Below are 13287 nucleotides of genomic sequence, written 5' to 3'. Positions count from 1 at the left end.
TTTTCCATCATATAAATGAAAAATTATATCAACATAGTTTCCGAGCTACAACAACTAGTGTTTACCAAACATTTTAGTGCTGTAGTTTTTAAGTTACAATTATCCAACCTCAATTCCGAACACACCCAAAATGGACTAATAAATAATTTATTGATTATATATATTTTTAAGAAATAAATGCCACACTTTTTTTTTAATAAGTAAGTATATACCACACTTGAAATTAAAGTGCTGATATAATTTGAAGTGTACCCTATTTCTCATAATTTGAAACTAGCTATTTTACTCCATTTCTTAAAGCCCAAAGTTTTGTTCAGCGGCACAATGCTGTCGTCGAAGCCCAAGTTTTATGTCAAATTGGCCCAACTTACTTTTGAGGTGGAGTATCCTTTTACCCCGTAAAAGTTCCTCTTAAAACTCCTTTTTTTTTTTCAGGTCTTAAAACTCCTTTTTAATTTAAATTAATTAACCAACATAGCATAAATGAATTCATTTCTTGCTTTGAAAAAAATTAATTAAAAATTTAGATAAATTATTCTTTTAGTAAAATTTTTATATCCACCTTATTTTATAATTCATATTTATATTTTAAATTTTAATTCAATTATTTGAGAAAATTAAACAAGAGTTATAAAATAGAAATTATATAAGAAGAAAAAAATTAAGATGAATATTTTAGGATTTTTATGTAATTTAAAAATAAATGGGTAGAATTTATGAGTAGATGATTAATTTTAATATAAGAATTTGTATTTTATCAGTTAAACCGAGAATATTGGTTTAATTATTTCTTAATCTGCTAGTTCTAATGGTTTTGGTTTAATTATTGCAGATTGTAGAGATTTAGCTCAGTTAATTGGAGAAGTGAGATTCTCTTTTGTGCGACGATCTGCGAACGCCGCTGCCCACCGTGTAGCTAGGGTGGGGGGTTCTATGTCAGGTCCTGGAGAGTAGAGGGATGTTCCACCTCTATGGTTATATCCTCTGTTGACTATTTCTCTTGTTTAATGAAATTTCCTTCATCAAAAAAAAAAAAAAAATTCAAAAGGAGTATTATAAGGATCTTAGAGGGGGTGTTAAAAACTCCCCCCTTTGAAGGGGCTGTAAGGCCCAAACCATGGACCGGACTTGATTTTAAGGCCCGTAAAGAGAGTGATTTTAAACGTCAAATATTTGATGCTACTTCATTCACAGTATCACTTGAATTTGAGTTCTTCAATGGCGGATGTTGAGGTAAAGCCAGACCCTTCACGTTGTAACTTTATTTATTTATTTGTTTTTTCAATTAGTCATGCTAAAACTGATTGATTATTACCTTTACTTTTGCTTTTATTTTTTTGGTTTTGCTCCACCAGTTCTTAGCAGGCAAGCTGACCCTTTTTGTAGCCATTCTTTGTAAAGCTTGAATTTTCGGGTTTATTTTTTTAGCTTTATAGAGCTGCCTGCGGTTTTTGTTTGAAGTAACGTGAATTTATTTCAATAAATTGCAGGCATGTTCATCAAGGGACTCTTTGGAGAATGGTGATGGATGTTCATTGGTTCTTGAGCTCACTGAAGATGATCCTTTATTCCATAAAAAGAAGGTGACAGATGCATTGGATAATTGACAAAAAGTTTAAAGTTTTTATTTTTATTTTTCTAAAAGAAATGTTGATTCATGGATTATTTTAGTCTAGTACATTGATTGTAGCTTTCAAAAGAAGTTCTCTAACTTGATAAGAGTTGCTAAGATGCTAAGTTCTAATTATATTTCTCTTTCTTTTCGACAGAAATTACTAAATGATAAGGGTTTCGGTGTCAAGGAACAAATACACCTGCAGAGCTCGATGTGTCCTGATTCAATAAGTAACAGTTTGGAAACAATGCTTAGGATAGGAAGAATTATCCACTTAGATGAGGTAAATTGCAACTCAAAAATGCATATTTTTTACACTTGAGACATGTTGTAAAGCTGTTCACAGGGAATCTGTTGAACGAAATATCCGGTACATAACATGTCCTCTTTCTATTAAGTGAGCTCATGGTGGGTGCAGGTGGAACTTTATTTTGGTGAATTTGACACACAAATGGGATTTTACAGCCCTAGGAATGAGTTGGAAACCCTCAATTCGATCCTTGCGCGTGTTAACACCTTACTCTCTCGTCAAATGCACAAGAAAATGAATGTCTGGCAAGGATTACAAGCTGCAATTATTCTTAAGATCCAGGAGTTTGGGAACCAGATCAAAGAGGTCGCCAGAATTGATAAAAACTATACTTGTGAAAAGGAAAAATGTCTAGTGCAATGGGGTGAAAGCAATGGTGTTAAAACAAAACTGGAGATTGCATGTAAGTTTTCAAGGTTAAGATGGCATCTTCGATGTTCACTTATCTAGTCTACTTTTTATGATGGCTTTATTTGACATTGAAGCATTCAAGTTTGGCTTTTAATATATTATGTTATTCATGCTGCATCATCATATAGATGTAGGCGGAGCCGGTAGAGGAGTTGTTGCGATGGAAGATTTGAGAGTTGGAGATATTGCTTTGGAGATCCCTGTATCTATTATCCTTTCTAAGGATCTTGTCCACAAATCTGACATGGTACTTTTTCATAATTTAAAAACTTTCAATGATTTTATGATGTCACCTGCATTAGGTTACACCGACTGTTACGGTTCTAAGAAAAATGTTCCGGAAGACTCAAAGGAGAAAGTAGTAATCATCCTGCCATTTAAAAGAACTTTGTCAGATTGGTGCTATACTGAGACAACAAATTGCCTTTCTCTTGAGCTTCAACTTCTATGTTTCTATCCTCAGTATGAAAACCTATTTGGCTACGAGAATAGGAATTGAACCCACATGTTGTAGATTCATGATCTACATCCACTACCTGTGATTATGCTAGCAGCATCTGCCCTATACCATTCAGAAAATTGAAAAAAAAAATATTCAAGGATTTCAAATGCTACAACTGGTCATCACCTTATGAAGATAATGAAGGGATTAAAATATAAGAGGTAGAACATTCTTTCCAATAGAAGCTATACAGGATTTAACCAAAGAGAGGGGAGAGATGTCTGTGCAGTATGTATAAGGCTCATGGTTTTAGGTGCCTGAGCAGTTGACATATGAAAATTACAATTTATTAGATAATACGCTGTTGTAAGCTAACTATCACTGAATTTAGAGCCATTTGCAGACTCATACTGAGTCTAAAAATTTTGGTCCAGTTTAGTGTTGTTGAGGACTTTTAGACTTTATTTGACTGCAGGATAATGTCTTGGGGAAGATTGAAGGAATGTCCTCTGAGACTATGTTGTTGCTCTGGAGCATGAAAGAGAAGCACAATTGTGGTTCAAAATTCAAGAATTATTTCGACAGTCTGCCAAAAGAATTTCATACAGGTATGCTTGCTTTGACATACTTTTCTGGGCTAGTTTACGTGTAGGTTCTTGCAACTACCATTGGAGGTGTAACTGCATTATGGCTTATAAGATTTTCCTTTTGCATGTGGTTGTGTGTGCGGGAAAATAAATATTTCCATTGTAAAATTTCTAACACTATTCTTTCTGCTTGGTTCCTTTTAATTGCTGCAGGTTTGAGCTTTGGAGTTGATGCAATTATGGCTCTTGAAGGAACCTTGCTGTTAGAAGAGATAATGCAAGCAAAAGAGGTTATTTCAGCTGGCCATGGATTATTGATAAATTTAACCTTTGTGCTTTTCTTATTTCAAGAAAAATTTGCTTGTCAGAAAAATGTTGATCCCGAAGGAGATGAGTTTCGCATCTTTAAGTTTAGAATGGTGATCTGGTAATCTGCAACTGCTCGTTAAATTTTCCTGAATCTCAGTGGAGTTCAACATATAGCCTAGAGTCCTATATCAATTCTTACTATTGTGCCAGATCTTGACATGTATAATAATTTGGATCAATTAACTAAAATCAATTCCTTGTATCCCTTTGGCAATATTTTCTCATTTTTTCCCAAATCTGAACTTTTTGGGAAATAAAATAAAATATAAAAAACTGAATTGTTCTGGTTGAAATATTTCATGTTTTGCTTGCTTGCTTACATATTTCTATATTGCATGAAGAAAACTACTTCCTGACCACTATTTCATCTTACCCTTTTGCAGCACTTGCGCACTCAATATGATGAGTTGTTTCCTCGACTATGTAATGATTATCCTGATATATTTCCTCCAAAGTTTTACACGTGGGAGCAGTTTTTATGGGCTTGTGAACTCTTTTACTCAAATAGCATGAAAATCATATTTGCTGATGGAAAGCTGAGGACTTGTTTGATTCCTATAGCTGGCTTTCTTAACCACTCGGTATTTCATTCCTCCTTCCTCCTTCGTTTGGTGCTCTGTACCCTTTTATGCCCTGTATGGAAATCAGAAGTCATTCCTCATTAAGTTCTGGCATTTACCATCAAACTATGAGCAATCTGAGGTACTTCAGTTTAGGCTTCAAGTAGATGCTCTATGTTGGATTATACTGATTTTTTCCCCCCAACAAAAGCTTACCGACCATGTGCTTCCTTTTGGTTGCTACAGTCATTTGAATTGTTCTAGTTTGGCCCTTTTTTAATCTTTGCTGTTAGAGCTTATCATAACGTCCTATAGACATTAGAAACGTTATACTTTGACGTCCTCTTGTCTGATTTTTCCCCCTCCCAATTTTCATGTTCATGCATGTGTTTTGGTTCCTTTTTCAGTTAAATCCACACATAGTGCACTATGGCAGAGTAGATTCAGCTACAAATTCGTTGAAGTTCCCTTTGTCAAGACCTTGCAATATTGGAGAACAATGCTGTCTTAGTTATGGCAATTTCTCTACTTCACATCTAATTACATTCTATGGCTTCTCACCACAAGGAGACAACCGATATGATGTTATTCCAATAGGTATATGTTTTTGTTGTTGTTAATTATTTTTTCTTTTATCGCATTCTTATTACCGTCCGTAGACATCTTTCCAGGTGTTTGAGAAAATCCAAGTTGTATCCCCATTTGAGATTGGTTCTCATTCTTACTTGAATTCACACTCTTCTCTTGTACTCTACTCCCTATCGGTACGTGCTCATGTTTTGATAACATGTCTATATATTATATCATTGTTTTGGTGCAGATATTGATGTTGGTCAGGCTGATTGTTTTGATGATTGCCCAATGTCTAATTGGACCACCCACATGGTGCGGGGTACTTGGCTCTCAAAGAATCACAATATTTTCTATTATGGATTGCCATCTCCATTATTAGACTATCTAAGGAGAGTTCGAAATCCAATGCAGTATGAGAAGACCCATGTACTTTTTCTTTCTCTTCTTCATATGTAATAATTACAGCTGGCAAAATTTTATTATATTTCTTCCCAATTTTTGTTTTTGCCAAACTATGTTTTCAATTTTCAATAAGGAACTTGACTGCACTTCAATGATTAGTTCATACCTTAGTTAATTTTATTTATTCAAATCTTGGATGTGTATGATTTCATTTTTAAATTTTTTTTTTTTTGGAAATTTCTAGCAACAACCTGACCTGGAAATTGAATTGGAAGTCCTGGAAGATCTTCAATCCACCTTCAGCAACATGATGGAGATTCTGGGAGACACGGATTTTGGCGATGGGTAAAGAAATCTCTCACTTATTTAACACAAACTCTGTAATTGAGCATTAAAAACTTTCTTTTGAAAAGAGATTGTGCCATCCTGCAGTGAAAACACAAGCTGGGATGTAAAACTAGCATTGGAGTTCAAAGATCTAGAACGGAGGATTATATCTTCTATTTTAACTTCATGTTCTGCTGGTCGCTCGTTGGTTGAAAGTGAACTGTCCAGAGTTATGTCTAAGGATTGAAAACACCATTGGCTTGTTCAGCTGGCTGGATTGATATTTCCAATCGTAAGCCATAGGTAAAAGGTTACCAATATATAGGGGATAACTATTTTTTGCTAGCATCTCTGTTGAAATTTTGTTTACATGATTAATTAAACTATTAGACAAATATATTTGACTATCTCTATGCGCGACATGAACACAGTCAGTCCACATGAATTGTCAGCCCTAGTTATAATATAACGTGCCACTGTTTTACGGAGCATACTGCATATAACACAAAGACCACTATTTCTTTGTATGAACGGTCTGCATCTGGCATAATTTTTGTTAAAGTGTTAAGCATTGGTTGTCTCTTTCATGATGCATCTGACTTTTTGCAACAGCACGTTTGAGTCTAAATGTTTCAGTGTAAGTGCTTTTTATTCATATTTTAATAGCATTTTAATAAAAGAGGCACCAAATATACCTCATTTTTGTGATTGTTGATGTGGAGTAGGATTGTAGAAATCAAAAGGAACAGTGCTAAAAAAAAGATATGCCCACTACTTTTAAACGTGCGGTCAATTTTAGAGTGTGAGAGAAGAAAATGCCTTTTTGTAAGATAAGATCTAAACGCCAAATTGACTGGTGCCACTAACTGTCGTTATTCTGCCTAAACATCATTTATAGATTAGACGATCTTTTAAGAGGGTAAAATTTCATTGACTACCTTTGAGGTCTGATCAAAATACTATCCGATGATTCAAATTCCTTTTGATTTCAAGATTGTTTCTAGCTAATGTGGTTTGTTTGTGATTAAACTAAACTCTGAAGGAAGTGAATGGTTTTATTTATTTGTTTTTCTTATGAAGTTATTGACTTTCAAGATGATGATCATCTAAAAGGCTATGACTCATGAAGCATGACAATAATGGATTGAATTATTTTATTGGGATGCTCACTTATTGGAACACAGGTGTTAAAAATGTTTTTAATGTGAGAGTATCTGGAAAGAATTATAAAATCCCGAAAAGACTCTCATTAGTGTCTTATTCTTATTGGCAAAAAATTCATTTATCAATTCATGTGTAATTTGTGAACACATATTTTAAAGTTTGTATATACTGTGCCAGCCAAACTACGTATGCCAATTACACAATGCTAGTCCAACAATGTTGACAAGCCAATTACTTTCCACAGCTTTTGCCATCAGACAAAAAAATTGTTGCCTCCCTCAAGTGGTTGTGGCTCAGTTGGCAGCACATACTAAATATGTGAGAAAAGTTTTCGAATTCGATTCTCTACTAAACACGCTATTTGGGAGGGGTAAAAAGTCTTAACTGTGATTATATCTCGAATTCAGATTAGTCGGGATCCAATACGGTTGTTGGATACCAAATGAGTTACACAAAAAAAAAAAAAAAAAAAATTGTTGCCCCCAAATTTAAAAATGGGCGTTTGGCTTAAACAACAACACTAACAGCTTATTTCCAATTCGGTTCAGATATATAATTATTGATTTTCAAAATGGGCGACCATATTCGTTGCTACTTGCTCATTCAATAAAATGGTTGTTGAAGTGGTTGTGAATTGTGACTAGAAAGCAACCATACTCTCTATTAATAAATAGAAAATTATTATTATTATTATTATTATTTTAATCATACTAATAACTGCGCCGATTTATGTTCCCTTGATATTCTCCATCATATATATACCGACAAAATCATCTCAAGCCTTCACTAAGATAATTAGAAGCATGGTTTATTTTCTTACAAGTGTTTGGCCAAAATTTATTTTGTTCTTACAGAATTAGTTAGTATTTACAATCTAATGAAAACAATGCAGTCTTTTATCCTAATTCTGTAAAGACCAAAATGAAATTTTAGGAGAAAAAAACAATATATTAATTAGGTACGTTGATGGGACCCGTGAGAGTTGGCCAATGACAATCATGTGCTGGCTGTGCCACCTCATCACCCGCCGCTTGCTTGTCCTTTTTCCTTCTCTCTCCAACCGCCGACGCCGTTTTTGCTTTCTCTATTAACCACCTATGAACGTCAAAACACTAAATAGTTGACCCCCAATCGTTACTTTCCACGTCACTGAAAAATACTAGTCGTATATATCTGGCAAGTTCTGGTGCGCAACCTTAAATGCGTTAAGATAGAGCCTTTAACAGAAAATAGAACCTCTTCTTTACTTGAACAAAACAAAAAGGCCTGGCATTTTTATTAGCTTAGCCTTCACCAAAACAAAAGGAAGAAGAAGAAGAAGAAGAAGAGAAAGAAATTTCAATTGCGTGTGGCTTTCTCTCTCTTCTCTTCTTCTCTCCTATTTCTTTATATCTCTCTTCATTCCTTGCTTTATCTTATCTCTGAAGAGAGGAGGAGAGAAAGAAAGAGAAGCATTTTCATTTTTTTTTATACCAATTAAGAGTAATTACTTCAAATTATTGCTGTTGGCGGTGCTCCTGTGAAGATGATGGTAGCTAATAGCTTTGATCTATGGAAAAAGGACTCCTTTTTTTCCGCAGCAGAGGAGGTTCAAGAATCAGCTGATATGTATGATTTCTGATTTGGAAGTTTTAATTTTTTTTTCTCCTTTTTTCATCTCTGTCATTTTTTTCTGGAATTCTGGTTATTTTGTTCATTTTTGTGATAGAAATTGTGGATTTTGTCTGTTTAATTGTGCGTTTTATTGGTTTTTGTGATGTGTGCGCGAATTGTTTTGGGTTACATTGCAAGTATATTGAAGATGTGTGCATAAATTTGATATTGGACTGGTTTTGTGATGTGGGTTTGGAATTTTGAGTTTGAAATTGAGGGATTATAATCCTAAGGCTTTATTTTTATGTTTTTGTTTCTTAAGGAGAAAATATGAGTGCAATTTTTTTGGTATTAGATTTGGAAAAAGGAAGTATGCCTATTCTATCAGAATAAACTGTGAACTGCTATGCCTTTAAAGAATTGTCTTTTAAAAATATAAAAGAAGCAGCTTTGTTGAAGTTCGGAGAAATCTTTTTAAATTCCAAACTTCCTTTTCTGCCATTTGAAGTTCATTATTTTGATTGGTTTATGTTGCCAGTATGGAATCCGCTTACAGATTGTGGGTAAAACAGAAGAACGAAGGTCTAAACCCAGAGGATTTGAATGAACTCTCAAGGGAACTACAAACTGCTCTTGGTACTGCTAAATGGCAGGTATGTTTTCTCTTCTGTGCTTCAACAATTATGATGCCAACTGGAGGCTTATAAAGAAGATAAAATCCCCAAATTATGTGGACTAGTATTTTTCTTGGGTTTCAGAAGTGCATTTGGCCTTCTATTATGTTTTCATCCAACCAGAGCTTATATGTGGAAATTCTTACTCAAATCTATTTAACTGACTCACTAACGTCTGAAAATTCTGATTTTCTGTTGTTTGCTTGTGATTGTTGAATCAGCTGGATGAGTTTGAAAGGGCTATCAGGTTGAGCCATGGACATTGTCATAATGATTATACAAAAACTAGGCATGGGCAATTTATTGAAGCCATTGAGAACCAAATTTCTTGTGTGGAAGCAGCATTAAGGGAAGCTTTTAATGAGGAAGGAAAGCAACCCCTTCGATGGATAGAATTGGATGAAGAGGAATGTGATGATTTAGCCATGTTTCTTTCTGGAAATTCCTCCTCCTCATCCACTGGGAAAGAAGAATGCGTCAAGTTGACACCTTCTGAGAAAAACTCACTTTTGGAGAACACTCACAAGAAAATAGATACAAGGCTTAATCTTGATGCTACCTGTGCCACGCAAAATTCTGATGAATTGACAAGTTCCAAAGCTGCTGTTAGTTTTGATAAAAATAGAGATTGCGTCATAGAGATAGAAGAGGAATCTCCTGGAAGAAGGGATGATATAATTTGTAAATCAGATAAAGCAACTGGTACACGAAGACCATGGAGTTCACCAAATTTTGCCTCATTGAAGATTGCAATTGCTAATGAAAATGGAGAAGATAGCAATTTAATGGCAATGACTGAGTCCACACCTAAGGAAAAAGGTTCCAAGCCTGTTTTCTGGAAGCACATGTGTACAGAACTTCCTCAGGCAAAGGGAACAGGCAATCTGTTCCACCAGGTCAGATTTAACATGCTTGCTCGGTTTGAACTGATTTCAATAAAAATTTAGCAATATATGTATAATGACCTATATCTCTATTATGATCTGATGATTGAAGATGATTTTAACTGATTAAAGTCCTGGAAATCTTACAAGCTTAATCTTTTGCAGGTCTTTGGTGGTTTTCAAAGACGGCGACAGAGTCCTGGGCAGTTGCAGTTTAATTGTTCTGTCCAGCTTATGCTTGTTTTGATGCTAACAATTTTTTTGATTGGTAAGCTCTTAACAGTTGAGTTTTAATAATTTGTAAACAGCAATATTGGAGAACAATTCAGTGATTGGTACTGCATATATCACTTTGCTAATGTAAAAATTATTTAAAATGGTTGCTCCATTCTTCATGCTCATCTATCTTCTTAGGTAAAACACATATGAATATGACTATCACTATATTAGGAATTTGAATAATACTGTTCAACATATGACAGGCACAATAATTCAAACTTGTGAACTGTGAAGTATCTCAATCTCAAACATACTTATTTCTATTGTGAAGTATCAATCTCAACCGTGCTTAGTTTTTTTGATTTGCTGATTTGCCAATGGCGGCCAATGGTTGTCGTTTTGAGAAAAAATGCTAATGAGAGGTTCTCATCTTTTCTCCTGCAGTGCCCTTTGTTTTCTATTCGGCATGAGAGCCCGTGGTAATTTACTACGTGACCAACATGAAAGGTGATTTCATTGCCTTAGTTACCTTAATTCATAGATTTTTGTTGCATAAGAATGTAAAAATGATGTGGTGGAGCAACTTTGCTTATCCTTCCTTTCCTTACCTGGGTACAGTTTTTGCAATTCTTTTCTGGAGATTACTAAAATATGGGAAGTGCTTCTCACACCTTCCTACTTTATATTGTAATAACCTTGCTCTCACAAACATGAAATGGAACTATAAAAGTCAAGTTATTTGTACATAATGGTTAATGGCCGGCATGAAATTGCCCCAAATTATTGTGTTCTTCTTCTCTTAAGATCTTATAGAAAATTAAATTCTGTCGTCTGTTGAATCTGCAGGTATTGAACCTAGCCAGCCGATGGAGGATTCTCACAATTCTGGGCAGCTTTCCAGTTTCTTGTTCCGGGCCAAACAAAAGCTGTAAATTCGTTCCTATAGTCTTAAAAACACATGTTTCGAAGACCTTTTGGTAGTGCTTACAGTCCCATTTGAATTAAAAGCTCAAAATTGGAACACACATGAAATGTAGGAAAGATTGCTTGGGGGCTTTGGGATGAAACCCATGATTCTCTATGTACTGTTTGTGTCCTCCCTTAATTTGTAAACGTCTTGTCTTGATATTTGCAGGCAGTAACTATTTGTTGAATATGTGTGCAAATATTTATTCGACTGAACTTGATTGGGAAATGTGATCCCCGAGTCTGCCACTACTTGAAATCAAAGTTGAGAAGTTTTAGATAGCCGGTAATGATTCTGAATTGCGTTTAAGCATGAATGCTTGATTGGATGTCTTATGTACCTGTGAGGAGCCACGTCATTCTTAAAATAATCAAACAACAAAACCGTTAACAACCAGGTGGTTGTCTTAAGTTTAAAATACGCGGGTTGGTGAGAAGATGAAAATCATGCAATATTTTATGATACTGTCGTGTCACTGTTCTTGTTAAATCATTTGTTTTAAAGAAATTTTTTTCATTCTGCATCATCGTCTACAACGAAAACTTTATCAACTTTGACACAACGTTGACAAATTGAGTAACCTCTGTTTGTTATTTCAAAAGCTTAGAGACCAAAGTTGCAAAGTGAGCTTCATATCTGAATCCAATTCGTTGCCCTGCACTTATCCTCTTCTTCTCAAACAGCTCAATCGTGTCCTTGAGACGATAATAAGGAGGTTCAAATTGCAGCTTGAGTTCATATATATCTCTGGTGTCATCATCATATGCGCAAACGTTAATAGCTTTACCGTCTCTCAAGTCACTGCGATCTTTTCTCTTCAATCCTGGAAGTATATATTTATCAGCTTCAATTTGAAGAACAAGGATCTCACGTTCTGTTTGCAAATCAGACTCCGACACTATCCTCTGAAACAGCCACCGTTCATCTCCAAACATTGCTTCCGTTGCCCTATCACTGCGTTCACCCAACATTGTAAAAGCTAACTAATGATGCTAACAAGAACAAACAAAGATTGCTTTTTTATATTGGAAGGCTACAAAATTACAATATTATTATATCAATTTGCAGGTTTGTAAGAAAGGAAAATGTTTAATGCTAATTTTTCTTTTTGGCTTTGGGTGACGATTCCTTATTTTGTAGAGACTTTCTGATTCATTTCCTAGTAGTTGTAGATTACAAATCTAATATTTATTTATTATATATGTTAAAAGGTTCGTGTTATTTGAACTCTGAATTTTCTTCTCTAAATTTATTTACTCAATAAACTCATCATGTAGATTATAAAAGTAAAATTTTATTCTATACACCTTCAAAAATCATAAATAACCCTATTTTCATTTGCAATCTAATTAACTATCATTGTACTATAATAATCTTTATTCTAATTTTTTCCCCTCAGTTATTGAATTTTTTCTTGCTCATCACTCGTCCTTCTTGGACAAAAACGAATTAGAGAGAATAATGAAGGATTAGCTACAAAATTTATGATATATCTGTTTGTTAACTGCGGTGATGGTCAAATCAATGAAAATTTAAAGATTTAATCGTAATTCAATAAATTGAAAATGGTAAAGCCAACAACTTGGTTTCCTTTCATCGTCTATTGCCTTCCATTCAGACTTTGAAAAATCATCACAATTAGTTGAGTCGCAATCAACTTGTGGAGTTATACACAGCGAAAGAGAGTGTACGTATTCTATTTATTTAAATTCAAACGGACCAATTAATTCTTCTCTGGCTTAATTTTCATCTTTAAATTGATTTATCAATCTTTTATAAATTTAAAAATAGCAGAAGATTGTTGTTTGTCTATGCAGTGTCCCCATGAGATTTCCCCTTTTTTTAATTTAAATTCTTGGTTAATTGTATCGATGGATATATTGGTAATAAAAAAACTATAGAAAATTATGGGTGTAGAGAGTACTTTCATGGGGCTCAAATAGCCTCATCTTATATCCAAACTCAAGCCATTAGTCAAGTTTTCTTACCCCGAAGTCCGAACTGTATTCGGTTTCCTCATAAATTTAAGGTTTGAGATTTCAATCAAATAGGGCCATCTGAATCTTGGTCTTTCAGAATCTCCATACGGATGCTAGGGTTAGTTTTTAGTTGTCGCCTTCTTCAAAATTAATCTTCTAATAAGTGTTGGCTCTAGGGTTTGCAATCTCATCGAGATGGCTCCTGCTTCAG

General features: G+C 34.5%; 2 protein-coding genes across 3 annotated transcripts; both read left to right on the top strand.

Moving 5' to 3' along the window:
- Positions 1-1096: 1096 nt before the first annotated feature.
- Positions 1097-6087, top strand: LOC102606634 (uncharacterized). Its single transcript, XM_006474112.4, has 12 exons — positions 1097-1233; positions 1491-1583; positions 1770-1898; positions 2034-2328; positions 2465-2583; positions 3254-3386; positions 3579-3655; positions 4118-4315; positions 4702-4891; positions 5115-5293; positions 5514-5614; positions 5702-6087. The coding sequence occupies exons 1-12, from the start codon at positions 1177-1179 to the stop codon at positions 5841-5843; spliced, it is 1713 nt and encodes a 570-aa protein (XP_006474175.2). The 5' UTR covers positions 1097-1176; the 3' UTR covers positions 5844-6087.
- Positions 6088-8037: 1950 nt separating this feature from the next.
- LOC102606939 (hypothetical protein) lies at positions 8038-11378 on the top strand. Of its 2 annotated transcripts, XR_370277.4 has the most exons (7): positions 8038-8368; positions 8892-9006; positions 9249-9923; positions 10077-10179; positions 10575-10637; positions 10749-10817; positions 10977-11378. XR_370277.4 is itself a non-coding variant. In XM_006474113.4 (6 exons), exons 1-5 carry the CDS (start codon positions 8286-8288, stop codon positions 10598-10600), a joined length of 1002 nt encoding a protein of 333 aa, XP_006474176.1. In that variant the 5' UTR covers positions 8038-8285; the 3' UTR covers positions 10601-10637; positions 10977-11378. The 2 variants fall into 2 exon arrangements, 1 of the variants encoding a protein (XP_006474176.1); XM_006474113.4 differs by lacking the exon at positions 10749-10817.
- The last annotated feature ends 1909 nt before the right edge of the window (positions 11379-13287 follow it).

This window comes from Citrus sinensis, chromosome 9 (genome assembly GCF_022201045.2).
Source record: "Citrus sinensis cultivar Valencia sweet orange chromosome 9, DVS_A1.0, whole genome shotgun sequence".
In the NCBI taxonomy this organism is placed as follows: Eukaryota; Viridiplantae; Streptophyta; class Magnoliopsida; order Sapindales; family Rutaceae; genus Citrus; species Citrus sinensis.
Note: the sequence above shows the minus strand (reverse complement) of the source record. Positions and strands in the feature narration are given on the sequence as shown.

What these genes read in the sequence shown, in the direction of transcription:
- LOC102606634 (XM_006474112.4), top strand. Translation starts at nt 1,177, where the DNA reads ATGCTACTTCATTCACAGTATCACTTGAATTTGAGTTCTTCAATGGCG. An exon ending in GAATTATCCACTTAGATGAG is followed by an intron (nt 1,899 to 2,033) that starts GTAAATTGCAAC and finishes TGGTGGGTGCAG; the next exon opens with GTGGAACTTTATTTTGGTGA. An exon ending in GACACGGATTTTGGCGATGG is followed by an intron (nt 5,615 to 5,701) that starts GTAAAGAAATCT and finishes GCCATCCTGCAG; the next exon opens with TGAAAACACAAGCTGGGATG.
- LOC102606939 (XM_006474113.4), top strand. Translation starts at nt 8,286, where the DNA reads ATGATGGTAGCTAATAGCTTTGATCTATGGAAAAAGGACTCCTTTTTT. An exon ending in GTTCAAGAATCAGCTGATAT is followed by an intron (nt 8,369 to 8,891) that starts GTATGATTTCTG and finishes TTATGTTGCCAG; the next exon opens with TATGGAATCCGCTTACAGAT. An exon ending in CAGGCAATCTGTTCCACCAG is followed by an intron (nt 9,924 to 10,076) that starts GTCAGATTTAAC and finishes AATCTTTTGCAG; the next exon opens with GTCTTTGGTGGTTTTCAAAG.